The 26,741-nt window shown below is 44.2% G+C and overlaps 1 protein-coding gene across 2 annotated transcripts in view; it reads right to left on the bottom strand.

Moving 5' to 3' along the window:
* Positions 1-26,741, bottom strand: part of RGL1 (ral guanine nucleotide dissociation stimulator like 1) — a 53,396-nt gene that overhangs the window by 580 nt on the left and 26,075 nt on the right. Inside the window, exons 5-17 of one of the 2 annotated variants that reach the window (XM_083867824.1) lie at positions 17,235-17,419; positions 14,012-14,136; positions 13,208-13,423; positions 9,908-10,011; positions 8,751-8,835; positions 6,794-6,883; positions 5,553-5,639; positions 5,302-5,334; positions 4,469-4,590; positions 4,055-4,144; positions 2,643-2,826; positions 1,617-1,979; positions 438-552 (exon numbers count right to left, since the gene is read on the bottom strand). In XM_083867824.1, coding sequence (XP_083723950.1) covers positions 438-552; positions 1,617-1,979; positions 2,643-2,826; positions 4,055-4,144; positions 4,469-4,590; positions 5,302-5,334; positions 5,553-5,639; positions 6,794-6,883; positions 8,751-8,835; positions 9,908-10,011; positions 13,208-13,423; positions 14,012-14,136; positions 17,235-17,419 — 1,799 coding nt within the window. The remainder of the gene's footprint in view (positions 1-437; positions 553-1,616; positions 1,980-2,642; positions 2,827-4,054; positions 4,145-4,468; positions 4,591-5,301; positions 5,335-5,552; positions 5,640-6,793; positions 6,884-8,750; positions 8,836-9,907; positions 10,012-13,207; positions 13,424-14,011; positions 14,137-17,234; positions 17,420-26,741) is intronic. The other variant, XM_083867825.1, reaches the window with a different exon arrangement.

Below are 26,741 nucleotides of genomic sequence, written 5' to 3'. Positions count from 1 at the left end.
GGACAGTGTGGGCAGGGCCATCTCCCTGTCTGCCAGAGTAGCATCGGGAGCAGCTTCCTGCAGAAAAGGGAGCAGGGCAGGAGGGGAGGCCAGGCCCAGGCCATGCTCCCCCTGGCAGACACCCTGGCAGACTCTCAGAGAAGGCTGATGATGAGTGGATCCGAGGGCCTGGTCCCAGGGAGGCAGAACATCACCCCCAGCCAAGGTCCTGAGGTCACTTTGTGGCTTCAGGGCACATACAGTGTCACCCTGGCAGCCCAGGAGCTGGCTCTGCCTATGGGAAGGGGGCTGTGCTGACAGAAATCACCCCTGAGCAGCCAGGGGGTTTTCAATGGCAGCTTTGACCTGTCAACAGCATTTCTAATACTGCCCATTTTACTCTTCCCTTTAAAATCCAACAGAACTTCCCAGGCAGCAGCAGAGTTCTGCTTCCCTACCTTTGTCCTCAGAGATGACCTGCACAAGCTCATAATCTTCAACTGCATCAGGCTCAAGGTTGTGCTTCAGCAAGGCTCGCTGGGTGACATCAGGGATTCTGTCTTGGTTGGTTATCTGAAAAGATAAGGTGCAATGAGAGATTCTTCTCATTCACTCTCGTGATTCAGTAGTTAGCAAAAACCTGACTGCTTGTTCTTGGAAGAGATGCCAGAAAACTGAAAAAACAGGTCAGTAACAAAGGGGCAGGTGCTGACAGACACTAAACTTAGTATTTATGACATTTGGAGGGATTGGCTTTTTAGTTCAAGCTGACAGATACAGTCCTAGCAGAGACAGCAGTAAATCCCAATGTCTGCTCCCTGTGAGAGATCTCATTTCCCACCAGCCACAAAAGCTCCCATGAACAGCTGCCCCAGCTGCTGTCTGCAGGCTCCTGCACCAAGCACTGCCTTGGACATCCAAGGAAAGCTTTCTGGCCTCATAGCTGGGTTTGCTTGTGCTGTGCAAGTGCATCTGGAGCAGACACAGGGCTCCTCCAGAGCCTCCTGCAGTCTCACCACGAGCCAAATCCATCAGGCCTTCAGGGAACAACTTGTTGGATTTGGGGAAGTGAGACCATTAAAATTAGGAACTAAAGGTGCTGAGAACTACACCACATTTGTTTCTCCCAGGCCCAGCAGGCCCTGAGGGTCCCCAGCTGAGCTAAGCCACATTCATCCGTGGTCCAGCACTAGTGGCACTGCTGGGATGTGTTTGCAGAATAAGCAGAGAGGAAAATGCCTGAATTCTGGAGCTGCTAGTCTGGTGAGAGGAGGGAGATTCTCCCTTCTTCATGGGGAGAAGTTGTGGAATTAAAGGGCTGTTTCCAGAAACCAGCTCCTGAGGAAAGCTGTTCCTGGGAAAACATATGTGTTCAATGTGTTCACACCTGGAGCTCCACCTGGAGCTTTCTGATAAAACACAAACTTCAATTTCCAGAGCAGAAACTTCCCTAAAGCTGTTTTCAAACATCTCATTCCTACCAGGCTGCACACATTCTACATGACATCACATGCCATTTTCCCGTTCCAGCCAGGTCTGATGAGCCAGCTCAGTGAAGGGGTGTTCCCAAAAGGCAGTGGTGGGTTCAGTCACCCTTCCATGGACACAAGTGGTGAGCCCAGAGCCGTGGCACTCACCAGGATGCTCTTGTAGACGCTGTCGTGGAGCCCGTCCATGCTGACCCGGATGATGCAGGAGCCCTCGCTCTGCCGGTTGTACACGGGCAGCGCCCTGGGGGCACTGCCTGGCACTGAGCCCGAGTCCCTGCTGGGGATGGAGCCACTGTCTGAGCCTGATCCAGGGTCAGAGACGGAGCCCTTGGAGCTGCAGCCCTTGTCGGAGCTGATGGAACCCTTGTCAGAGTCATAGCCCTTGTCAGAGCCCACGGAGCTCTTGTCGTCGCTGGGGGCCAGCAGGAATGAGGGTAGAGATGACAGCCCTGAGGAAGGTGCTCTCACGGACGAGTCAGGAGAACAGAAGGATAAGGGGTGGCTGGAGATCTGCACAACAGAAAGGAAAGTGCTGTCACAAAGGGGACACTGGGTGCGTCTGGGTGTGTCACTGTGCCAGAGGAACGGGACAAAGCAGAAGGCACAGACAAAACCTCAGTCACCCACACTCTGCCCAGCCGGCTGGCAGGAGGATTCCTTGCCTGCAGGAAACCTGAACTTCACTTGATTGATTACAGCATTTTAATGACCGTTTCTGTCCTGCTGGGGCTGCTCTGGCCTCGCAGTAGGAGCCGCCCAGGAGGTGGCAGCAGATCCAAGGAACAGCATGAGGCTGCAGACAGCAAGCCAGGAACTGGGACCGGCTGGGAAGGAGCAGAGAGTGTCACAGGCACTCCTGCTCCATCTGAGAGCCTTTACACAAGTGGAAATACACACACCCCTCCCTCTCTGTCACTCTCCTTGAAACTGCCCCCTTCCTTCGCCAGCTCAGCCTTTGCCTTTCTCTCCCTCTGCCTTGCTCAGAAGCTTCCTGACAGGAACAAACCCACTGTAAGGGGCAACACAGAACGGTGTGCAAGAGCCCTCACTGGATTACTGCCATTTTTACACATTTCTCTCTCCATTTCACTAAAACCAATGCTCTAGTCAAGACCAAGAGCCTTGGGCAAGTGTCTTGGGCCTGCCTGCAGCATGCAGAGGCCTCAGCTGTACCTTTTTCAGAGGGTCCTCAGGACTAGAGACGGGAGTCACACACACATCCTCAGTTTCAGAGTGATTAAACTCACACGATGAAACACTGGCTGAATCCGTGCTTTCCCCGGAGCTCCCTCCTACAGGAGAGCTCTTCGGGGGTTGTTCTTTGGGTGGGGTGAACACATCAGTGCCCAGAAAAAGTCTAGTATAGAAAGAAAGAAAGCATAAAAGACAGTAAGTGAGAGCTGGGCTGAGCACAGCTGTCCCTTGGTTCAGAACTCTTACATTCTGAAGTTTTTTCCACTTTGGAGTGGCCTGTTGTTTTCATTTCCTCTGTGGTGTTTATCCAGTTTGTCCAGAGGCTTTGTTACAGGCTAACACAACACCTTCCTGACACAGAGTGCCCACAGCTGCAAGGCCACAACCAGCTCATGCCTCACTAGAACAACACTCCCCTTTGGTCTATTCACATTTTCAGGCTCATTTAAGTGAAAAAAGGGCTTCAAAGGGCAAATTCACCCCACTGCCAATTCCTGCCCTCTGTCAGGGTGCCACAGGTAGCAGGTTCTCTCTAGGAGGCTGGAAATGCACACAATAGGGAGATCCTAAAATGTAAATTAAAGACACTCCCTCTCTGAGACTCATTTCTAAATGCAGGTCAAGTGACTTGAAAGGAGCTTCAAAGGAAACAAGCTGGTCTGAGTCACCAAGAGGAGAAGCAGGAGCATCAGCATGCAGTTAATGATTTAATACAGCTCAGAGAAGTGTCACTCACTGCTTTTCTACAGTATTCACTTGCAAAACACATTCAGAGCGCAGATATTTCTACTTCAGTCTTTAAGTTCTGCTTTATTCCATGCAGCTTTCCCTGCATTCCTGCTGGCCTCTTGTTTCCCATGTCCAGCTGCATGGCCCTGTCCTCTCCCCACCTCCTGTTTGAATCTTTGTGGTATTACACCAAATTGGACCATGTCCCCATTAATTTTTTTTCCTTCTCCAGCTGGAAGGCAGATTGTTTCCACTCTCAAATGCCTTTTTGCTAACCTTAATTTTCATATTGAAATCCTGCAAGGAATTTTTGCATGTCTACAGCAATTTAGACTAATAATAGACCAGACAATCCTCATTTACTCTGTTTTCCTGCTGCATTCAGTGAAGTTATTACACAATAGGTACTGAATTATAATCCAGCACTAAAATGGTTCTCTTTTTTGACACCATAGGAAGTTCTCTTCTGTCTTTAATAATCCTCATGACTGCTTCTAGCAACACAAAGGGACAGCTTCAGCCACAAGGCTGCATTTCTCCTTAAAGCAGTGCAGGGTTGTGGATCCCCAGGCAGGTTCTGCAGCTGATTAAATAAGCATTGCTCGTTTGAGTTACCCAGGTCCATATTCCTCCCCAAAACCCCTGTGCCCCATCATACTCACGTGCTGATCCTCTTCACCATGCTCTTCTGGGATTTGGGAGACAGGATGTTGGTATCAGCAGCTGCTTCAGCCTCACGTGAGAGTTTGTAACTGCAGGGCAGAGGCCAGCAGGTGAATATTTGTAGACAATGGGATTTAGTTGTGCAATGTTATTTAATTGCTCATCTCACAGCAGCAACATTCAAGAAATCCAAGAATCCTCCAGATATTCCCACCTCAAGAAGGTTGCAGTGCCACAAAGAGGAACACTGCTCTGCCTGAATTTTAACAGGGCCAAGGGGGATATTTCACCTCCTTACAATAGGTTTTAAAACCAGTGCTCTGCAGTATTTTACTGTCCCTGCCATGACCTGCCCAGGTGTGTGTGTGGGCTGAGAAGAGTGTGGGTTTCCCTCAGCTGCACTCAGGACCCACCTCTCCTCCTCTGTTAAGTGTCGCTGCCTCCTGAACCACTGGATGAATTTTTGGTCTGGTATCAGGCAATAGCTGTTGCAGGAAGATTGCAGGAGCTTGATTTGGGCAATGACTTCAAATTCCTAAGAAATTAAATAATCAAATAGAAAGACTAATTAGAAAACAGGATTATTATATTCATTCATACTCTAAAAACACACAACAAGGGATCCAGGACAAACTTAGCTAGATGTGAAGTTCAGTTTCAGTTGAGTAATTATTTCAAGAACTATTTTTCTAACAATAAAGGTGGGTTTTCTTCCCTAGGATCCATAATATGCACTCACACTTGCTCCAGAGGAATGTCAAATGCTGCCCTTAAGGCATGTGACCAGAGTGTGCTGCTCTTCTGTAACTGCACTTGTACACACACTTTGCCAGAATAACCCTGGATTGTTCAGGGCAGGTCATTGAGCAGTTAAGGGGAGGAAATGGCTCCATCTCAGCCAAGTCCAGGTCTGCTTTCAAGCCCCAGGACGGAGATTTGGCCTGACTTCATTCAGCCCAAGGTAACCCCAGCACCTTTACTCCTACAGGACATTACTTATCTCTGACTAACAAGGGTCAAGCTGGAAAGGAGAACTGACAGCATTTATTTCTCAGTCCTCTGTACCTGGTTTGCTTTCTGCAGCCTTTTACCTACAAACAGTTTCCTGCAGGAGAAGGAAGATACTTATATTTACTTAACTGTGTGCTCTGGAAAGCAAACGTCTCCTGCCACCAGGTCTGGTTAAGACAAATGCCCTTGCCCAGAGGGTATCAATAAACCAAAAATCACAGAACATTCAACTTACCCTTCGTCTCTTCTCAAAATTGATCAGGCCACCCTGTTGGAAGGAAAGAGAAGGGATCAGAGAAGAGCCAGCCTTGTACCTTGACATAAATGCACAAAAATTCACACAAGTTCTAGTTAGTAACACTGCATATTGCTTCCCTTTTCTTTTTGTAAACAGATATTTTAAGAGCTGCAGAAGAAGAGGATACAGAAACTTAGTTGGGAAGGCAGGGAGGGTGTTTAGGGTTCCAAAAAAGTGCCCCAAGTTACCTCGACATAGTCCTGAAGGGCCGTGTCAAGCATGATGAGATCGGTCAGGAAGGTGCCAAGGTAAGGGACTGTGCCTTGCATCACTCCCTGCAAGTGAGCAGAGCAATGCTGGATTAATTAACTGAAAAATGAGAATAATTACAATTCCAGAACACTCCTGTGTAAAAAAATGAAATTAAAGTAATCTGCTTAACCAAGCATCAGTCTTATAATTATGTTTTCTTTCATTGCATCATTTTCATTAGATCATCTAGAATTTAAATCCAATTCCAGTGAGACCAGGATGCTCTCACAGGTATCACCCAGTAGTTCTGTGTTACAGTATTGCCACCATTGATTCCCAACAGTGGGTCCCCAGGAAAGCCTGCCTTTGGGAGAAGCACTGAGGACCAGGGACAAGGTCCCTCTGTCACCTGCTGCAGGAGGAGCTGGGGACTGGTCCTGGCCAGCCTGTGTGAGCAGTTCCTGCTTCATCCCCGTGGACTTTTACTTCATGATGTGTGATTATACTTTGTGATAGTGAATTCAAATCAAGCCACGATTTTTTTCTCTCCAAGAAGTGACCAACTTCCCCAGCCATCCACTGCATTTTAATGCTAATTATTCACACTTTTCAACTTCCAGACTGCCAGTACTTGCAGAGTTCAGGCTGGCTCTGCACTTGTGAAGGAAACACTTGTTTCTACCATCCAGAAGGATCTGTATTTTTTCCATTCAAACAAATACACAGACAAAAATCATATTCAGCACTTTTGCCTCCCTATTCCAGACTTCTCTCTCCCTGTCTTTTTTAAATCTTTGCCAGCTTTGAGACAAAAACCATTTTCACCAGCAGACTGGAACCCAGACACATTTTACAAAGCAATCTCTGTAGAAGCCTGTGTAATTTTCAAGCTGGTATGTCAGAAGCTTCATCAGCATGTTTGAAAGTAAATGAGACTTCTGCTCTGCCAGAGCTAATTTTCTTTATCACAAGAACTCCAGTATTTACAGCAGCACATATTTTACTACATGGAAATTGTGTTTCTCTCTAAAGTGTAACAAGGGTAGATAATGGAATTCTTTCTTGTAGAACTGAAACAAAGGAGCTGGAAGTGATGACCACATGTTTATATCCATCAATTCCCTCCTGCCCACTCACCCTGGTGAAGACCTTTCTAGATTTTGCTTCTTACAAAACTGAACAATTAGGGTTAATCATGTTACCAGTTCAAAAAGGGGAGGAAAACCCCCAAACACACCTTGTTTTTTTGAAGCTGCAGTCGCTTCTGTGATTTTTTCTGATTTTCTTTCTCACTGCTGTCCAGATTTGCAAACTTGGATGTTGCTTCCTGTGAGGTGAAAGAGAAATAAAGGCAATTAATAGAGGATCCAAGGGGTAAACTGGGAACTACATGCATGCAAAACAGTAAGTACATTTAACCAGACAAGTTAAGCCAGCAACAAATACTTGCTGTGCAGACACATGTGTGTCTACATACATGTTGATTTCCTGGGACTTGGATGGTGATTGAGAATTTTGGACAAAAATCACACAGGATGACTGTGAGGGAATTTTTCTGCAGAACAGCTCTAGCCAAAGCCAAGTGCTGCTGAAAATCTCTTGGGAGTTTGATCAGAGAAGCTCAGACATACTTCAGGTGACCAGATGCTCTATCCCAACACTCCTGACATCAGAATTTCTGGTTAACTCAGGCCTGCTACAAGTAAACATCTCCATCTTATGTAATGATTTGTTGTTTTTCTTATGCTGCAACACTGAGATCCAGCAACTGTGGCTTACTGCCTAATCCAAAACCATGCAGGAAATTCAAGGAATAGGTTTCCACCCCCACAACTCCACCTTTCCCATGAATGGATGAGATATTTCACCATAGTTCTTTGAACCTTTATTTCCCTGGATGCACAGAGGATGTTGGAGTTACATGTTTCTTCCAGTGGTTGCACAGGTGTGTCACGAATCATTATCAATACCAATATCACAAATCAATATCAATATCAATCTCTCCTGTTCAGGAGGAGAGAACAGTGCTCCCTCTCTGTGCCACTCAATCTTCTTTCCAGTGGCATTTTGTTTGCTCCACACTTGGATTTGTAGGATGAACAGGCAAGGTCAAACATGCCTTCCCTTACAGGGGCTATTTATAGTAAAGGAAAACTAAGTTTTTGAGGATTCAGTGGATATTCATCCTCCAAATAGTCCAAGATGAAAAGTCACGGAGAGGTTGTAGCTATTCTGTGGGATTTTTCTCCTCTCACTGCTTCCAAAATGTTTTTCAAATCTGCTTAGGGCAGCTGGAGGGTGATTCACTGGGAGCCAGAGGTCTGGACTCAGTCTGAGTTGTTTTCTCTTTTAACACTTAGTTAAATAGGCTGTTCTGAATATAAATTTTCCCTCTATGCTTATTATGGTCTCACCTGCTTTAAAATTTATCTACAGATGTTGATACATTGATGATAAACAAAATAGACTGACAGATGTGAATGTGTTCACCCACCATTCCTGAGCAAAAAACAATGTTTCAGATCCCAAGGCAAGGGGCTGAGGGACAAATGCCAGACTGGCTGGACAGAACTGCCAAAGAATGAACTGGTTAGCCAAGTTTATAGGAACTTTTTTATGTAAATGGAAAAAAACCTGCCACAAACATTCCTTAGTTTTTGCAGAACATAACCTTTCCCTGCCATTCTTCCTCACCCCTTTCAGGCTCCTGAGGTTACTGGGGTTCACCCAGGAGAGTGCAGAAGTCAAACTGCTGCACACAGAGCCTGCTTTGTTGTCCATCTGGCCACACACGGAGTAGGAAGCCTGTTCCTTCAGAATTCCCAGCCCTGCTTCCTAGTTCTAAGAGAGGTACAGGAGAGTGGGATAAACATCTTGGATTGATTCCTCAGCTGAAGCTGTGGCACTGTTCCAGTGATCTCGTGGGCTGAGGGGCTGCAGGACCTGCTCTCCACCCAGATCATGCTGCCAAAGCCTGCTGGTTGTGGCTGTCCAGGCTAAAGCTACTGATTCTTCCAGGAACAAGGAAATCAACTCTCCGCCCAGCAAAAAGTTCATGTTTTACAGCCTGCTCTTCCCTAAAGCACCACATAAGGTCCCTGAGGAAGAGATGAGCTTTGGCAGCTGGTTTCAAAAAGGGTTAAAACCTCAGATTTCATTGAGATCACAAGCCTTGAACTCACACTGGTTCTCACCTTCATCAGCAGCTCCCTACTTGTCAGGTAATTGTCATGGTCTGAGAAGATCTCAGACAGCTCTTCATACACCAGCATGACGTCCCTGCACAGGAGAAGATTAAATCATTTGGATCATTAACAAGCACTCTAAAATCCAATCAAGCTTCTGTTTCTTTCTCATCAATCATTAACAGTTGAACTTATAAAAGATAATAGCACCAGAATGCATCCAGTGAGATGCTGCACATCTCCTGGGAGCCTTGGTGGGATATTCTGGTGCTCCCAGTAAAGTTGGGCTTTATCTGACAGCAAAGAAACACCATCAGCAGCCCCTGGGCAGGGCTTTGAACTGTCTGTGCAGTGTGAGAATGGGTCAGGGGATACAAATAAACAGAGAAACAGCTGAGAGGGAACCCAAGTTCTTGATTTTTGTCCTATTCTATGCATTCTGGAAAGCTGGAAGCATTTAAGTGTAGTAGTTTTTTGCCCAACACTATAAACACAGGATAGGCAATATTTTGATCAGAAACACAGGGCAGCAGAAGGAAAATCCCACCTCTGTGGAGAGGAAATACAGAAGGATATTGCCTAGCACAGTGATATTTTAATTTATCAAAGGCAAAGAAATCTGGTTTCCCCAAACTGAATGATCAGAACACCATCTTTTCTAGACAGCAGCTTCTGGCATCTGTGGGGCAGGCAGTAAATATTATTAACCCAATAATGTGTTCCCCTGGAAGAAATAATATCTTCAATACTGGCTTTTGTAGTTTGGGAATATATTTTATGCAAATATCAGCACTGGGAGAAGAGCTGGGAGGATTTGTAGCAAGCTGGATCTCCTCAAACTTTATGGGATAGAAGATAACAAGCAAAGATTGTGGTGACCTGGGAGTGGTGAGCATGAGCTGGGTGAAAAGCCAGTGCCATAGCTTTTCTACAGAGGTTGTGGAAAACCCAATATGCTAAAAAGGACAGAATTCAGTATTCCCAAGGGACAACTGTCCCCTCAACAAGAAAGAGAAGCTCACAGGAGGGGTGGTCTGAGCCTCCCAGGAACAGGAGGTTCTTCTGACAGGACCCATGTCAGTGAAGGAACAGAACAGGAAGAGTGAGAAGATGAAAAGCAGGAGCACAGAGCCCTGTGGCCCTGGGCAACTGAGGGAGAGGCTTACTTAGAAACAAACATCCAGGTGGTCTTCAGCCGATAGATGGAGTTGGACTGCAGAGCTGAAATGATGGCCCTCAAGGAGGAAAAGTTCTTCAGGATCCTACATTCCTGTGAAAGGAGAGGTTGGAAACCCAGGGGCATTAAATGTCAGCACCACACAGACCTTAGTGCTCCCCTCTCTGAGCCCTGTCATGCCTGCTACACATTCTCACTGCTGAGCAGCAGCTGTGCAAATACTGAGCATCAAAAATATCACTCCCCTCTCCAGCCACCAAACACTTCACAAGCTTTGGCATTTAGAGCTTGTTTTCCTCACTTTCATGTATTTGTGGTGTCACAGCTTCCAGTTCTCCAAGTAAAAATAAAAGTGGAACTGAGTCCACGAAGCCGTGGTGAAAGGCACAAAGGTTATACTTCTTAAAAAGCTCTTTATAGTTACCAATCCCTTTTACCCCTTAGGGAGAAAGCCAGGCTTTGCCTCTTTATATGTGGTATTTAAAATGTAAAACCCTCAATCATCTCAGTGTAAATTAAAAATAAAGACATGCAAAGGAATAACCTGTTATTCAAGTATGTGCACACTGCTGAAGAGAAAAACCTCCCCAGCTTTTGCAGAGTTGGGATCAAATCTGAACAGAGAGACTGGTTCATGGATGTTTCTTATGCAGCTGCTCTGTGGCAAAAGCCTGGGTGGAAACGGATAATGAAGAACTCAAAAAGGATAATGAAGAACTCAAAAAAGCAGCAGATTTCTCATGAAGCAGAAGGAAACAAGAGGGAAAGTCTGGTCTGTGACTCCTGGAAATCTGTTGGTGGCTCAAGAACAAGAGCTTGGATACCACAGACTTCAGCACAGGTGTCTGTACATGCAAAGCCAGCAGACAAAACACCTGCCAATTTGACTGCTCCATGGAGATAAGAATGTGTTCAAACTCCAATTCTGCTTATCAACATTTTTATGAATCTGATTCTTACCCTAATAATGATTATTATGTAAAGGATCTTTACAGTTAAAAACAGACATGATTTATTTCCTTTGTAGCACTGAACAAATGTAAACCAACCTCAGCATAAGCCAAAGTCAGACCTTAATATATCAGCATCTCTGTTCATGAGTTGCATTAAAAGTGACTGAACAGCTAAGGAGAGTACAAGCTCTCCCAGTCACTGACCTACAAAAAACTGTGCTAATTAGGGGACTACATTTATTGAAGTGTGGCTTGAGCAGAGAGCCTGGGCCAACAGCACCTGAACCAGGTGGACACTTGGGTCAGATAAAGACCAAGCTCAAGATCATGGGGCAGGACTCACTAGACCTGAAAGCTATTTTTGCATGGTTTGGGGCCAAAAAAAACCCCACATAACAGCTCTTCTCCAGAGACTGACATGTTAAAGAATGAGACCTTTCTTTTTGTTCAACCTGAAATTTAGGTTGGGGAGAACATGAATTTAGAGGCACAAATTATCAGCTTTCCTTCTTTCTTCCCAGTACAACAGGAGTTTGAACTGGAAGATCCAATTTGGAACCATCTTGAATTAACTGGACACTGTATAATTTAGAACACAGTAGGAATTTCATTTAATATTGGATTTAGTGTTCTCAGTGATTCAACTGACTGCACACTGAACTTGAGCAAGCTTTCATTTGCATGTAAGAAGAATTTCTAAGACTGGTTTTAATAACTTTGTTTCATGCTGCGTCCTTCACAGAGGGAAAACCAGAAAGAATCCTGTGTAGAAACAGCTTTGATTTAAAAATTTTTAAGCATAACAGGACATTAATGATTTCATTTTTACTCTTTATTTTTAAAGAAAATATTGTTTGAGTGAAATTGGCTGCTTCTGCTCAGGAACCTTTGATCTAGGTGGAGCAGAGAGGGCTGGCAGTAGGGAAAGTATTCAGTTTATCTTTTGAACCAAGTAAATGGATCCAAAAGTCATGAAGAGAGAACAAATGTTGAACACCGTGCTGCTAAGTTTAGTTGTTAGTGAATAACTGTACTTTAATGAGTGGATTATTTTCTAATTCAGGCACCTAACTATTCAAAACATTCATTTGCATGCACAAAGCAAGCAGCTTTCTTCAGAAGTGGGCAGCTAAGTGTATGTGCACCCAGCTGCTGTACATGTGCCATTATCCTCCAGAGTGTGCACATGCATTTTTCATGTGCTTCATGCTACAACTGGAGCATTTAATGAATTCAGTAAAGGGAGAAGCACAGAAGGTATGAATTAAGTAAAGGGAGAAGCACAGAATCAACAGGGGTGTAGAACAAAGTTCTTCATCCACAGAGTGAGTGGGATGAGGGCAGTGCCTTTCCTGACTTCCCCAGGCCTCCTTTCTGCCTTGGGATGATGATAAGTTCTGTCCAGCCTGCCCCAGGAAGAAGGCCCTTTCAGCTGGTGCCCTCTGCAACTTAGATCTGCAGGTAGAAACTGGAAATCAAACTTCCTAATCCCTTCACAGAGGCTATAAAGCATCCATCAGATGATGATAAAAACCAGCAGATAAAGTGCCACAGGGAGAGGTCCAAGACCTTCCCCATACCAGCTTCCTGAACCATGCAGTTGCCAGAGCTCAGGTGCCAGGACTGCCAGGAATGCTGCCTCTGGAAGCACAGAAGTTGCCAAGGCTGGAAAGCCTCTGGCTTCAGCTTTTTCTGACTGTTCTGTACAGCTCAAGAAGAATCCATGTGGTTCTCAGAAGTCAACACATATCCACATGGAAGTGCCTGAAATGGTCTCTTCCAGAGAGGTCTCATTTACTGGCAGCTGCCCAGTGCCCTGAGGGGAATTAGCAAGGTTACAGTAAAATACTGAGACCCAGGAAATTAGCAAACTGGAGGTAGGTAAAGCGGGCGTGGAAAAACCCACTTCTTGCAAAGATCAGGAAAAACATGATAAGAACATGGAATCTGCTGCATGATCCTCCTGGAAGCTCTGCTGAGGCACATGGGGGACAGGGAGGTGATTCCATGTGCTGGTGAGGTCCTGCCTGCCCAGGCCAGTGGCCTCCCACAGTGGAGTGATCCCATCAGTGGACAAGGGAAGAGCTACTGCTATCAGCTGTCTGGACTTCTCTAAAGCTTTGGCACAGCCAAGTACCAACCCCATTTCCATGGTGAGGAAGAACTGAGGAGAGGAAGGGCAATATTAATTTGGTATCACAAAAAATCAGTTAAAAATAAAAAGAATTAGAGGTAAGATGGCCTGGGACCAATGTGTACAACCCCCTTTCTCCTCTCCCAACTCCTTCGCTCCAAGGCACCCACCCAAAAAACATTAAACAGAATAAATGCTTTACATGTGCAATATTAATCCACTTCTCAATGATCTTGGCTCTCTGCTGGATTTTGAGCTCCCTGGTCCCCAGGATAGTGCTGATGACACATTTGGTGACTGCATTGAACTGGGTGATGGTGGCTCTGATAGTTGGAGCCAGGTTCTTGTTTTCCTTCTTATCCCTTTGAGACCAGATGGATCCCAAACAGTGGTAGGGCACAACTCTTCGGAAGAGCATCTAGAGTGAAGCAGAGGTGTGGTAAGCCAGCAGGTTTCTCCTACATCTCTTTTATCCATAGGAAGAAATACAGGTTTAGAGGACAAATTTCATCTAAATCTAATATGGTACTTAAAGGAAAGTCTTAGTTTTCTCTTAGTTTAACATATACTTTGGCATACTCTTTATAGGCCTGATGCCCCAAAAGAACTGTCAGCTAAACAATACTGGGAAAACAAGGGACACCTTGTTATCCACTCAGCTGGATAACCAAGATAATTTTTTTTATAGAAGGGAATTGATACAAAGCAAAATCTGACCATTACAGTCCAGAGTACATAAATATCTTTAAGCCAGGTAGTGATATAGGTAAAATGTACTATTTCTCAGTGCCAATAAATTTTGCAAAAGAGGCTACACATTAAAAAAAAAAAAAAAAAAAAAAGGACAGAAAGAAAAAGCCCAATGACTGAAACCTGAAACAGCTGGAATAACCACAGAGCTGTGTTCTCTGTCCCAGCAGCAGTCCTATTCTGGAACCCTATACTTAAAGCAATGTAACTTTAAAAATGTACTATTTTATAAAGTTTTATGCAATACTCTACATACCACATCCATGTATGTCAACTGTTCTGCCACAACGTGGTCTTGGAAAGAGGAGAATTCTTCTGGATTGCTGATCTCCAGTTCCTCTCCATCAACCAGGCCACTGGAGGAAGTGCTACAAAACCCATCTGGCCAGAATGGAAAACAACATTCAGTAAATTTATACAGCAAACAATGAATCAAAGCAGGTGTTTATTTTGCAACATCATTATAGTACAGCAGAACACCCCAAGGGCCCTGCCTGCTGTAATGGCCCCACTGTACATTTTAGTGAAAAAAAAATGACCAGAAGATTAAACTGGCAAAGAAAAGGTAGAATAAAAAGAAATAGAGAGAACAAATCTTAGCACATAAGTGGCTTGACCTATTTGCTAAATATTCTTCTGAAAGAAAAAACATCACCACCACCCCAACAAAAATTCCTTACTGACATTGCACAGCTTTGTTAATCTACTTTTCAGTATTTATAATCTGAAAAAAAAAATCAAACTACAAAGGCATGAGGCTGCAGTTATACCCCCAATATATTGCATTAGGAATTCTCTTCTATCCAGAAATGAAAGAAGAGACCAGATTTCCTGAAACCCTTTGTGGTTACATGAGCTATATTGAAGAGAGTTTATTCCTGCAGCCTTCACCTTTTCTCTCAGGGAGTTTTTCCCAGGAAATGGAGAAATGGAATACAGTGAGCACCGACAATATTCTGCTGAATAGTTCCTCTAAGAGGAGGTAAGAGAGCAGAACTGTCCTCACTGAGGGACCTGACCCAGTGCAGAAAGGAAAGGGTTCCACAGCTGCTGCCATGTCACCTTCTAGCTCCCAGAATTTGGAAACAAAAAATTCAAGAAATATGCCCTTGTTTCCTACAGTAGAGGAAGAAATCAAACAGAAACTCCCTGAAAATAAATGCTAATCCCTTTTACTGTAAGGCAACAGAAACTCCCTAAGGAGGGAGAAAAAAACAGGGACTTGTTGAAGACTAACAACCGAAGTCCTGAGTTTACTACTGGTGAGGTTTCATTTACAAAAACAAAGAGTGTTATGCAAGACTTCCTACCCAGTTAAAGCAGAGCACTAAAGCAACAAAAGCAGATAATGTGATAGACAATCGTTGTTTTTCAAAATACTTCATTGTTCCTTCCTCCAGTAATTAAGAGAACCTAATCACCAATGTAAGTTGCTACAGTTTTGATGTAACAAGTTATGTCTACAGGCTGATTTCCATCTGTACATTTGAATTGCACAATTTATTGGCAGAACTCAGTGGGGTAAATGGAGACCTCTGTTCCAGCACTGCTTTTCCTGTTTTGTAACAATTTGCATAATTAAATGGACTTGGAGTGGACTGCTACAAGAATCTCACTCCTTTTGGCTTTGTAAAACCTCATTTTCCTTTTGGCTCTTGAAATTCAACTGAAAATCCTCACCACTGAGCTGCAGTCCTATGCAAAACCTCACAGCATGCTTAAAACAAGGTCCTGAAGCATGGGGTAGATTTTCCTTTTCTTTTTTATTCCCCTTTTTCTCCTTCACAGATGTGTAAGCAGTCTTTTCCCTACTCTCCAATAAGCTGAAATCCCATTATACTCCAATATCTCATCATCTTAGGACCCCTCTGATCCACTCAGCCCTCTCAAAGGCTGCCTGCCTTTTGACTGCACTGAGAGCAAGCTCATGCCCCCCCCTGACCCTGCAACCTCAGCCTCTCCTTGTTTTGCTTGCTCAACCTGCAAGAATAAAGGCCAGAAGCAGCTTTTATCTTCCTATCTGGTACTGCAATCTAATCTGCTGGCATGGCTGATGGCAGCACAGAACAGAGGTTTGATTACCCAAATCAAGCTGTAGGATTAGAGCCCAAATTTCAAAATTCAGAACCCAGCAGGAATGCTTTGGGACAGTAGTTATCAACAATTGCAGCAAATGTATCAGGAATTTTGAAAGAAAATGTACAAAGATAAAGCTCTGATAAAAGTAAGGCAATCCTAAAACTCTTCTCTGCAGACCCCACAGCTTAATTTCATTGCCTCTATTCTGCCACAATTTAGAAAATGTTATCATTACTATTGGCCCACCTCTGACTCAAAAAAGAACATTTTCAGCTGTCACTTAAGGAAACAAATACAGAAGCAGGGCTGCTGAGAACTTCTGTTCGCTCTGAAGAACAGACAAACCCAAATACAGTTCTCATGAGTTTTCCTTGTTTGAGCTGGGGGAAGCCAGCCCAGGAAATGTCAGCACTAGCAACACCTTATCCACCCTGTTCCCTTACCTGTGCTCAGTAAAGGCCTGGGCTCTGAGCATTACTTCTTTTTCTGTTCATGACTGAATTATTTTGGCATTGCACAGTATTATGCATTGACATAGTATTTCTGGAGCATCCAGCAGACATGGTTTTTATGGAATGAAATCTGGGGGTTTTTTTTCTGGCAATTCCTTTATCATTTACGGCATGAATTATTCCCTCTCACCCCTCTACCAAAGCTGGAAGTTGATTCCAGTTCTCATTCCCAGCTCTCCCCACTCCCCAGCTGTGCCACAGGAAGCTTTCTGACCAGGATATGGGGATGTGTCAGGTTTGTGTGACTACAGTTCACTATTGTCCCAGCAGGCTGTGACCCCCAATAACGTAAGATTTTCCTCTGTCCTTGGATACCAGCAACCAGCCACTCCAATAGGAAAAAACACTCACAGGCACTTCCTTTGACAAGAGGGTAACTAGGAAGAAAAGCTGCAGGACAAAGCTTGTGACTCACGCTGTATTGCTGTACTTTGTCGCAGCTCTGCATTCTGGTTTTTGTTTCCTTGGGGTTTCTGGGGAGTGAGTGGAGGTTAAGTGAGAAGCCCAGCTAGAGACCAGCTGTGAGTTTTAATTCAGTGACATGGGAAGTGTGCTGACCATTAACCAGTCGGCTGCTGCAGCACTCTCAAAGCTTTGGCTAAATATTAGAGAAGTGTTGGATTTCCCAAGCCACCCCAGGATGAACAGACACAGGTACCTCACACTTTAACACTATTTCATCCCTCACAGAGCCTGCAGCCTCACACAGAGGTTGGGTTTCCTTTAAAAAAAAAGAAAAAAAAAACCAAACCCAAAAAACAAGACAAAAGTCATTGGTGAGTGACTCACAATATTATTGAGGAGAGGTGGTGAAATGTACTGCACATAAATCCCTGGGGCATTTTACAGTCTGTGGGGACAGAAAGAGAGAAGGGAATGGTAACTCACCAACAGCTTCTACTTCTTGGTTCTGAAACTGCTTCAAGAGGTTCTGCACCCTACTCTCCATGTCAGAATTGGGCATATTGTTCTTCAGATAATCCAGCAACTTCAGCAGACACATGTAGTCAGGGGGCTCCCTGAAATCCTCTGAGCACTGATCGAGCCAGGCCCGTAGAACTGATGCTATTTCACTACAAGTAAATAGAGAGAACACAGTGTTTGCATCCAGATGGAACTGAGTGTACTTGTATCCAAGAGAACAACAAACACAGGGGACATTCACAGCCCACCTGAAGTACCTGTGCTGAGCTGTACCACAGCCATCTCTAACAACCACCAGACATCACATGCCCCATCAACGGCACAACATCATTTCTTCATTCCGTCTTGGGCCACTGGGAAAAGCTCAGTGTTTGTTCCATAACCACTCCCTGGGATGTTGTGGGAAAATAGCAGGGAGGAAACAAGGTATTCATGGCTCCTTCCCAGTGGAAATGCTAAATCAAATGCTAAATCAAATGCTTCCTCTGGGGCCTTTCATCAGCTGCAGAGTCTGGGGACCACATTGGAGCTGCATATCCCTCCATGCCATGCTTCTTGTCTCAGTACAAAGCCTGCCTGCTCGTGAAACTGTGGCTTTCATGGAAGGAAAAGGAGACAACCCCAAAGCTAACCCCCACAGGCACACACAGTGAGTGGGATTGCCTCCTTTGGGAGGGTAAAACCCTCTCTGTAGCACGAAGCTGCCCGTGCCAGAGTCAGCCTGGGAGTGCCCAGAGAGCTGAGCTAAGGAGACACAGTGATCCTGCTAATCCTAGAGATAAAAAACATATCAGCAGAGTCCTGATTTCATCTTCACCACAAACCAAGGAGGGGCTGTCAAATTGCAGCATGTAAAAAGGGTGTCCCAGTGATGTTGGCAGAGCAGGAGAAGGATGCTTAAGGAGTTGTAGGACCACTGGGTCTTGTTCAGGGAAGTTGTCCCAGACTTTCTTAGACACGTGCAGCTCAAAGAGCACCAACCCACGGACAATCCGTCCACACGCTGAGGGGGATGAGGGGAAAGCAGAGCTGATGACTCAGTTTCCACCCTGCCTGAAGCAGTGGGAGGGGGGAAGTGATCTCTTTGTTTGCTTTTCCTGACTTCTGTAGGTTTTCATCCACACCCATCCATTAGATTGGTACTTAGATACTGCACAATATATGCTTCTGGGTATGCCCTTAGATCCTATATTTGCAGGGATTTATCATGATTTCAACTTGATTTTCTAAGAAAATAAGACAATTTAAGCTATGGTTTTCCAGAAACAATTTGCAATATTGTTGACAATTTTCAACTCAGTGTAGCAAAAATAGAAAATTAGTAAAAAATAACCACTTCTCTTAAAACTTTAAGCTCCTTATTTCAGAACAAAAGGCACAAAAAACACCCAAAACTTCCTGAGAAAAAGGCCCTGAACTTTCCATGTCTCCAAAACCATTCCTATGTATCAAGTCTCCTCCAGCTCAGGAAACTCTCTTGGAGCTGTGTACAAATACTGGCACATTCCTGCTGCAAGCTGGGAAACCACAGCAGGCTCTGGTTAACTCAGCTGCTCAGAAGCATCCAAAATAAACCAATAGTTAAGAAACAGTAAAGATAATTTCTCCCACTCTCTGTGTCTCATCTGAATTGTGTAGGTTTTCCTCAAAACTCAATTAACTTTTATACCAGACAGATTTCATACAAGTTGCATCCATTTAAGTATGTTTCTTTCCCTTCTTGTTCTGATAACATGGCAACTTTGAATTTTCAGTTAAAGTATTTGGAAATCTGTTGGTAATGTTCTTTGGTTGGGCTTGCTGACAGGAGAAATGCTGGAATCACAATTTCATAGCTACAAAAAGTATTTACAATCAAAAACTAACATGCAATCACGTTCTGGATTTCAGGTTTCACTGCAAGCTGTAACACAGCCAAGAGTGCCAGACCAGCTCCACATCCCAAGGCAGGAAAGACCACACAGAACAGGTAGATATTCCCAGTGATGTTCCCAGACCCTCCTACCACCCTCCCTGTTTAATTTGTCCTCTCTAGCCCCACACACACCCAGAATGCTGTCACAGCAGCACCAACAGCCACAAACACCACTGTCCTACACCCACAGCATTTTCCTCTCATTCTCACCACAGGCAGTGAACATTGTGTCTCACCACATGGTCAAATAGTGCATTTCCTCCTTTTCCCCTCCACATCACAAACCATCATCCCCCTGGTCCAACACCAAAAGCCAGGCCAGGTATTTTATTCCAACAACCATTTACCAATTCAGGCCTCATTTGGAAGGAGAGCCTCTCCATAGGGCAAGTTCTTGTACAAATATTGTTGACACACTCCCTACACTAAGCTCAGTTTCCAGAGGCTTGGTTGGTGGCTACTTTCTTAAGCTGAACAGTAAACAGAGTTTAAGACAGATCCAGTCTCCCAGAGCAGGGTGAAGAGTTCACAGCTGCTACAGACACTGAATTTGCCAACAAAATCATTTCAGTCAAGAGGGGAAATAGGAAAAAGAGAAGAGGTAGACTGTGCCCTAGTGACCTCCTGCTACCCAGCTGTTCTACTGGAGTGTCAGGGAATAATGCAGCTTTCCAGAAATGGGCTGGACATTTGCCCATATCTTGCAGTAGCTTTATATGTGCTGCCCTTGCAAAGAAAACTCGCTGTACTCAACAGACTCAGATAGGAACAGGGGCCTTCCAGGAGCTCAGACAGGAAAGAAACATTACAGACTGCATTTTTCATGGGTTGATTATGAGTTATAAGTTCTTCCTTTCCTGTCTATACAAAAACCCCTCAATGCTTAACTCCTGTGCTGCTGGCCACAGACCCCAGGCTCTGCTAAGCAATGCTTTCAACTTTCACACCTATCAGAAAGCCTTCTGATTTCTACACCAGCTTTGCCTGGAGCCCAGAGGTTTCAGCCTCCAAAACCTATTCAGGTAGGTGGAGAAGTGTATCTGAGCCTGCTGTTCACAAACTGGGACCAAGAACTCACCCACCCCCTCTGCCCATGAGCTGCACAGAAGGTCAAAGGGCTGCTCCAAGTCCAACAGCTCCGTCAGCTCAGCAGGCCACAGTGCAGGTGGGAAATGAGACCCTCCCACCACATGGGAATTCTGCCCGGCCTTGTCTCTACTGGAAAGACAACTCTAGCAGTCCTGACAGGATCTGATAGGAATTAAAGACAGCATTTCACAGAATCACAGACTTAATTAGGTTGGAAACAACCTATGACCTGACACCTCCTCATCAACTAAACCACGGCACTGAGTGCCACATCCAGTCTTCTTCTAAACACCACCAGGGACCATGACTCCTCCACCTCTCAGGGCAGATGATTCCAGTGCCCAATCATTCCTTCAGTGAGGAATTTTTTCCTAATGTCTAACCTAAACTTCCCCTGGTGCAGCTCAAGACTGTATCCTCTCGTTCTGTCAGTGGTTATCTGGGAGGAGACCAACTCCCACCTTCAGGGAGTTGTGGAGAGTGACAAGGTCACCCCTGAGTCTCCTTTTCTCCAGGCTAAATAGCCTCAGCTCCCTCAGTGGTTCCTCACAGGATTTGTGTTCCCAGCCCCTCACCAGCCTTGTGGCCTCCTCTGGACGTGCTCAAGGGCCTCAACGTCCTCCCTAAACTGAGGGGCCAGAGCTGGACACAGCACTCAATGTCCATCCTAAAGTGAGGGCCCAGAGCTGGACACAACACTCAAGCACTCAGCCTCACTAGTGCCGAGTACAGGGGAAGAATGACCTCCCTGCTCCTGCTGGCCACACCATTCCTGATCCAGGCCAGGAGCCCTTGGCCTCTTGGCCACCAGGGCACACTGCTGGCTCATGTCCAGCTGCTGTCACCAGCATCCCCAGGTCCCTTTCTGCCTGGGCACTGTCCAGCCACATGGGCCCCAGCCTGCAGCACTGCAGGGGGTTGTTATGGCCAAAGTGCAGGACCTGGCATTTAGACTTGTTAAACCTCCATTTCTGACTAAAAAGGCAAAAGAGGTGTTTTCTTTCCACCACAATTATTTCTAAAAAATGAGAGGGGAATCTCAACACTTAAGGAGAATAAGGGGAACCTCTGTTGCAAAAAGAGATTGTTAGTTTCTTATGAAATTCTATAAAAATGTGCACAAAACCAGCTATAATTTGCCAAATGCATTCTTAAGTCCATCAAGAAAAGACTCATTACAGATAGCTATTCCCTTTCCTCCAGTGTCCAGGCAGTAAGTCTCAGGCTTGCTCACAGACTAAATTAAGGCCCCTGTATTTTCTCAGTTTTGCTTGTTAAATCAGGGGAAAAATGTAAGCAAACCACAAGAAAAGGCTGCTCCAAGGGTGGCTTCTCACACCCAGTTTGTTTATAAATACAGTCCTGATGAAGACTTCCAGCAAATAATCAGTTTTTTCTGATTTGGAAAAAATTTGTTCAATAACATATGGGAGACTTTTGCTAGGACACATGTGACACTGCTAAGTGAAGAGCTCTGTTAGCTGTTCTTTGTTTTAATTGAGATGCCAATAGTTTTTGTTTTTTTTTTTTCTAATTACTCTTTTCTGCTTGGTTCTGGTTGTTTTCATAACTCTCCCACTCTTCCACTGCCCTGAGTTTGACTCTGCTTCTCATGTAACCACACTGGTTTCTGATTGTTTGAGCTTAACTTGCTCTACTGGAATGAATGATTGTTGCTCTCCCAAATGCATCTTAACTGCTCCCTACCATGGATTTCCCAGGCATCAGAAGCTTCCAGCCAATTTTCTTCCATTTGTCTCACATTCCTTTGGTATCTGTTGTCCTGGAGTACAACATTTCAGGCCCAGTTTTACTTCTGCAGTGCTGTAACTGTGCACATTGTTTTCCAGTGGGACTGTTTGGTTCAGAAGGAACCAAAATACAAGGTTCTGGTCAGGAAGATCCAAATGCACAAAAAGCCATGGGAGAATGTTTGCTTGTCACTATGAAAAACTCCAAATGCTGTGGTACTACCCTGAAGGTTTTGGTATTTGCTACTTTAATGCAGAAGAGGAGAAGTGAACACGCAAGACATACCATGAGGTCACTGAGTAATTCCTTTATTTTCTCTATTTGAACTATTTCCCTCAAATGCTGTGGAATGAAACAAGGTTTCAGTTTAGCTTCAAGTTGCTTTGTCTGCGGTTTTCAGTTGTGCCACATTCCAAGTCTTAATAACAAACAAATTCCACATTTTGATAATAAAGCAGATGCAACTACGAGCTGACATTCAAGACAAGAGAAAAAGTCCCAAGCATTTTGATTCATTTCTGTTGCCTGTCATCCATCTGAGGGAAAGCACCACCAGTTGACTCCAAAGCCAGTAACAGAAGGAAACCACAGCCTTGTAGTCCAAGAGGAGGCTTGAAAGGACTTTTTGCTGTTACTCAAGGATTCAAAAGCCACAGCAATACTAATGTTAGACCTCTGGAAGGCAAACAATCACAGTCCAAATCCACAGACCAACATGGCAACATTGCCTCTTGAAAAACCTTTTCTCTGCAGGTAATGTCAGGTTTGTACTCCTGTACTTTTGAATAAGTTCTCCAAGGAACTAGATTCAGTTAACATTAAACTAGGCTTCCCCAGATGCAAACATTGCACAGAAGCCTGGACTGCCAGCCTGGATGGCTTTTTGTGTGTCTGGACAGGAATGAATCCCTTCTGGGAACTGCACTGACACAAATCTTTAGAACTGGTGGCAGCAAGCTCAGCACCTCTTGTTGATGGACTGCCTCAGCTCCCCAGGTGTCACAGGCCCAGCAAAGAATTCCAGTGCCATGGCCTGGCCTGTGACCCTCACACTACCCAGACACATCTCAGCATCCTGTGGAGCCACTGAATCCCAAAGGTACAAGCAGCTACAATATTTTAGCTTGTGAAGACTTAATGTTCCTTTCTCAGTTCCAGTCCTCAGCCTGGTCTTCCATGTCAGCCTTCTTTTAACACATGACCTCTTCAAATTCATGGAGACTTTGCTTCAGGGCAGCTATCTACCAGAAGTGGACTGACTGCCCAGAAATAAAATCCCAGAAATCAAAATTAACACTGTCCTTCACTAGAGGAGGAAAATGGCACAAGTTGTTCTACAGAAACACCCTGCAGAGAAAACCCAACCTTTTAACAGAGTTAATAGTTAAGTGAGGGACTGGTCTGCTCCAAAGAGAGATCAGGTGATAGGTCCTATCACCAAAAGCATTATTTCCATCTCCTGGGCAGTACACTTGGCCATTTGGGGAGGACTGAAGGCTCCACACTGCATCAGCGGCTGACCCCCTTCCCAGAATATGTGAAGGTGCTGAAGATCTCCAGGAGGTGACTATCCTATCCAGGTGTTCCATGACTCTGCCTGATAAGGTGCAACAAGGCTTCACAGACATGATGTGTAAGAGAAAGAACTACTTTTTGCTTTGCTTTCTTTCCTCATTTGCTTTTCACCAGGTGACCAAACAACACATTTGAACTTTACAACCTCATTTAAAAGGCAAGAATGTAACTGAATTATAGTAGAAATTTTATTAATATCTCTTTAAGTCTTAATGCAATTAATCATGCTGGTAATTCACTTATGGTTATTTATGGTTTTATTCTGAATTGTCACACACCTTGGTGTGTTACACATTTTTTTGAATGTGAACAGAAGCCATGCAGAGAACACAGAAGACTCCACAGACAACAACAATCCACAATGAGAAGTGAAGTCTGTCACCCCTTGACACAAAAACATGCAGCATGAGACAGCACAAGGTGATCTTGTTGATTTGGTAACAGGAAGAACAAATAAATTACGTATAGGAGGTAGAGGGTCAAATAAGCTTTCAACTCCTTTCAACTCTCTTATCAGACAATTAAGAGACACAGCATCACATTTCTAGAAACACAGGCTGGAGTCCAGATGTTTATCTGGAATATATGACCTTTTCTAGACTTTATTTTCTGTCAGTTGTGATCATGAATGTCTGACTGACTGAAAGTAGTAAGAAGTGTGGAAAGCAAGTTATTGAACATGAAAAGCTAAGGTGGGTCCTGAGAGGGAACGAAAAAGGCAGGTTGTCTGAAGCTTACAAAACTCTTGATCATTTTGATGAGTTTACTCACAACTCTAAAAGGTATTTTGAAAAGTACAATGCATTTGTTTAAATCACATATTAGATGTAATTAAGTCAGATCCCTGTTGAAAAATACAATTTTTTGACCACTCCTGCAGCCCAAAAAATGATGTTCAAGTGAAGAGGAGAAAATCCCCTTGGCAGAATGGGTCCTAGGAGGGCATGTTTCTGAACACAGATGAAGTGATCTTGGGTCAGTAACAGCACTGCAGCAGTGTGGAATCACTGCAGGATCTGGGAACAGAAGGGCAGGCTTAAAGCTCCCACAAACCTCTCTAACAAGGCTGTGCCACAAATGTGCTCAAGCCCTAGTTCAGGATCTGCAGGTTCTGAACACTGAAGCAGGTACATAAACACTGAGTGGAATATTCACATAATTTAAAAAATAATAGGTTATTAACATCAGGCATTCTCCTCAAAATACATCACACCTCTATAGAACAACTGCAAAAGAATGGAGAATTTCAACACGAACCTGTGGGTTTACAGTGCACCACATAGGAAAATGTTCCTTCCACACATACCCTCAGTTTTTGCTATTCCTCCTTCCTTCAGGCTCCATGAGGTACTTAAAGAGTCATAAACTCTGCTGCTGTTATTCTTAACTTCTGCAGCATTTTTTGTGTCAAACCAGTGGAAATGCTTTAAATTGCATCCCACCTCTAATGGCCCAACTGGCTTTTTAAAGCCTCTGAGCTGTCACAACAGGAGTCTGATGAATGCAGAAGGTCTCTGGCCACAGACCACAGGCTTCCCCATGAGATATTTTCCCTCTGAGAAATACAGAGTTAATGGCAAGAAATAACAAGGCTCTACTGCTGCTTCCTCCTATTTCTCCAAGTCACATAAAACCAAGAGCACAATTATATCATGTTTCTGTTCTATAAGAAAAGAGGGCAAATGCAATTATATTGGAATTATCCCAGAGAAGAGAAAACCTGAACTGCCAGAAGTACATGTTTCACAACAGGAATACAAAGCCAAACACTTTCCAGATATCATTAATTCTATCTAAGAGACAAGTAGCCAGAGCAACTGAAAGCAATGGAAATTTTTTAGGGAAGGAACGTGAATTCATATTTATATGGGATCTGTTTAAACATGTATGTATGTCTGACAAGTAACTCTGTTGACAACTTAATTGCTGAACTTTTTATAGACACAGATTGAGTAAAGATACCAAATTCACATGTAACAGGTATCTTATGAAGGCCAAAGGATCAGAATCAGCTGTTCTGAACTACATTAATGAAAAATCTGTCAGAAAATCCATCAGAAATTGAGCTACCACAGGAATAAGACCACAGGCTCCATCCATTTGTCCATCCCTGGCTGTGCAAACGTGTTATGTGCCAAGGGGGAAGAAAGCATTGACGCAGCAGGAAACAACTGACAAGGCTGGTAAACTGTATGTCAGGAGGAAAATTATTCCACTAAAAACCAACAAACAAACAAACAAACCAAAACAAACACTCTCCTACTAAATGTTATTTGCTTGCACAGTCACCTGCAGGTATAACTAAAAACTGATGCATTTTGCCCAAAGCCCAAGTGACATGGACAACATCAAGATTACTTTCACCCCTTTTCCTTCCACTTCATCATCAAAGTCCTCTGGGCCCACAAAAAGGCAGCTGGGGGATTAATCTCACCATGGTTTATACTGGTGAAATTAATTCCTCATCCCCAGTATAAATCCTTCAGCTATTCTACAGGAAGGGTAAAGCTTTAACTCATATTTTATGACTGAGATCGGGGGATGTCAAATGGTTTGTCCAAAGCTGGAAGAGACCTTAGAGCTCAGTCTGGATGGAAGTGTGGGAACCACTGGGTGGCTGTTATTGCTTCTACCCATGACATAGCCTCCTTGGTGCCTGTAACCAAGTTCTAACTACCAGCTGTTCTTTGAGGAGTTCTCATGGCAAAATATTTTACCAGCCAGGAAAGACCGAGGGCTGAGTTCCTATGTCAAGTCCCATGGGGCAAGAGGAACAGAAAACCAGTAATGCTGACAAGAATCAAGCATCTTCATTCTGTAATCAAATATAACCACGCATGCCACAGTGCCTGCAAACCACAGATGTCAAAGTACAAATGCTGATGACCTGAGGCACATTTTACACCCAATGTCTAAAGATAAAACTCTAGGATGATAGCCAAAATGCCTTTTTTTCTCATTTAAACTGCAGTTCAAAACTGCTTTGCTATTTCTTTTGCAAATGAAGATGACCTCAGAATTTAAATTTCACTCAAAAAAGCAGCACTGTAAATCACAGGGCACTAATGGAAAAGATTCATGCACACACACGTTCCCTGAGTCACCCTCAGTTTTGCTCTGCAGGCTTTGCTGTAATGACA

This window comes from Zosterops lateralis (genome assembly GCF_965231275.1).
Source record: "Zosterops lateralis genome assembly, chromosome: 9".
Classification (NCBI taxonomy): domain Eukaryota; kingdom Metazoa; phylum Chordata; class Aves; order Passeriformes; family Zosteropidae; genus Zosterops; species Zosterops lateralis.
This window is presented reverse-complemented; position numbering and strand designations above follow the sequence as displayed.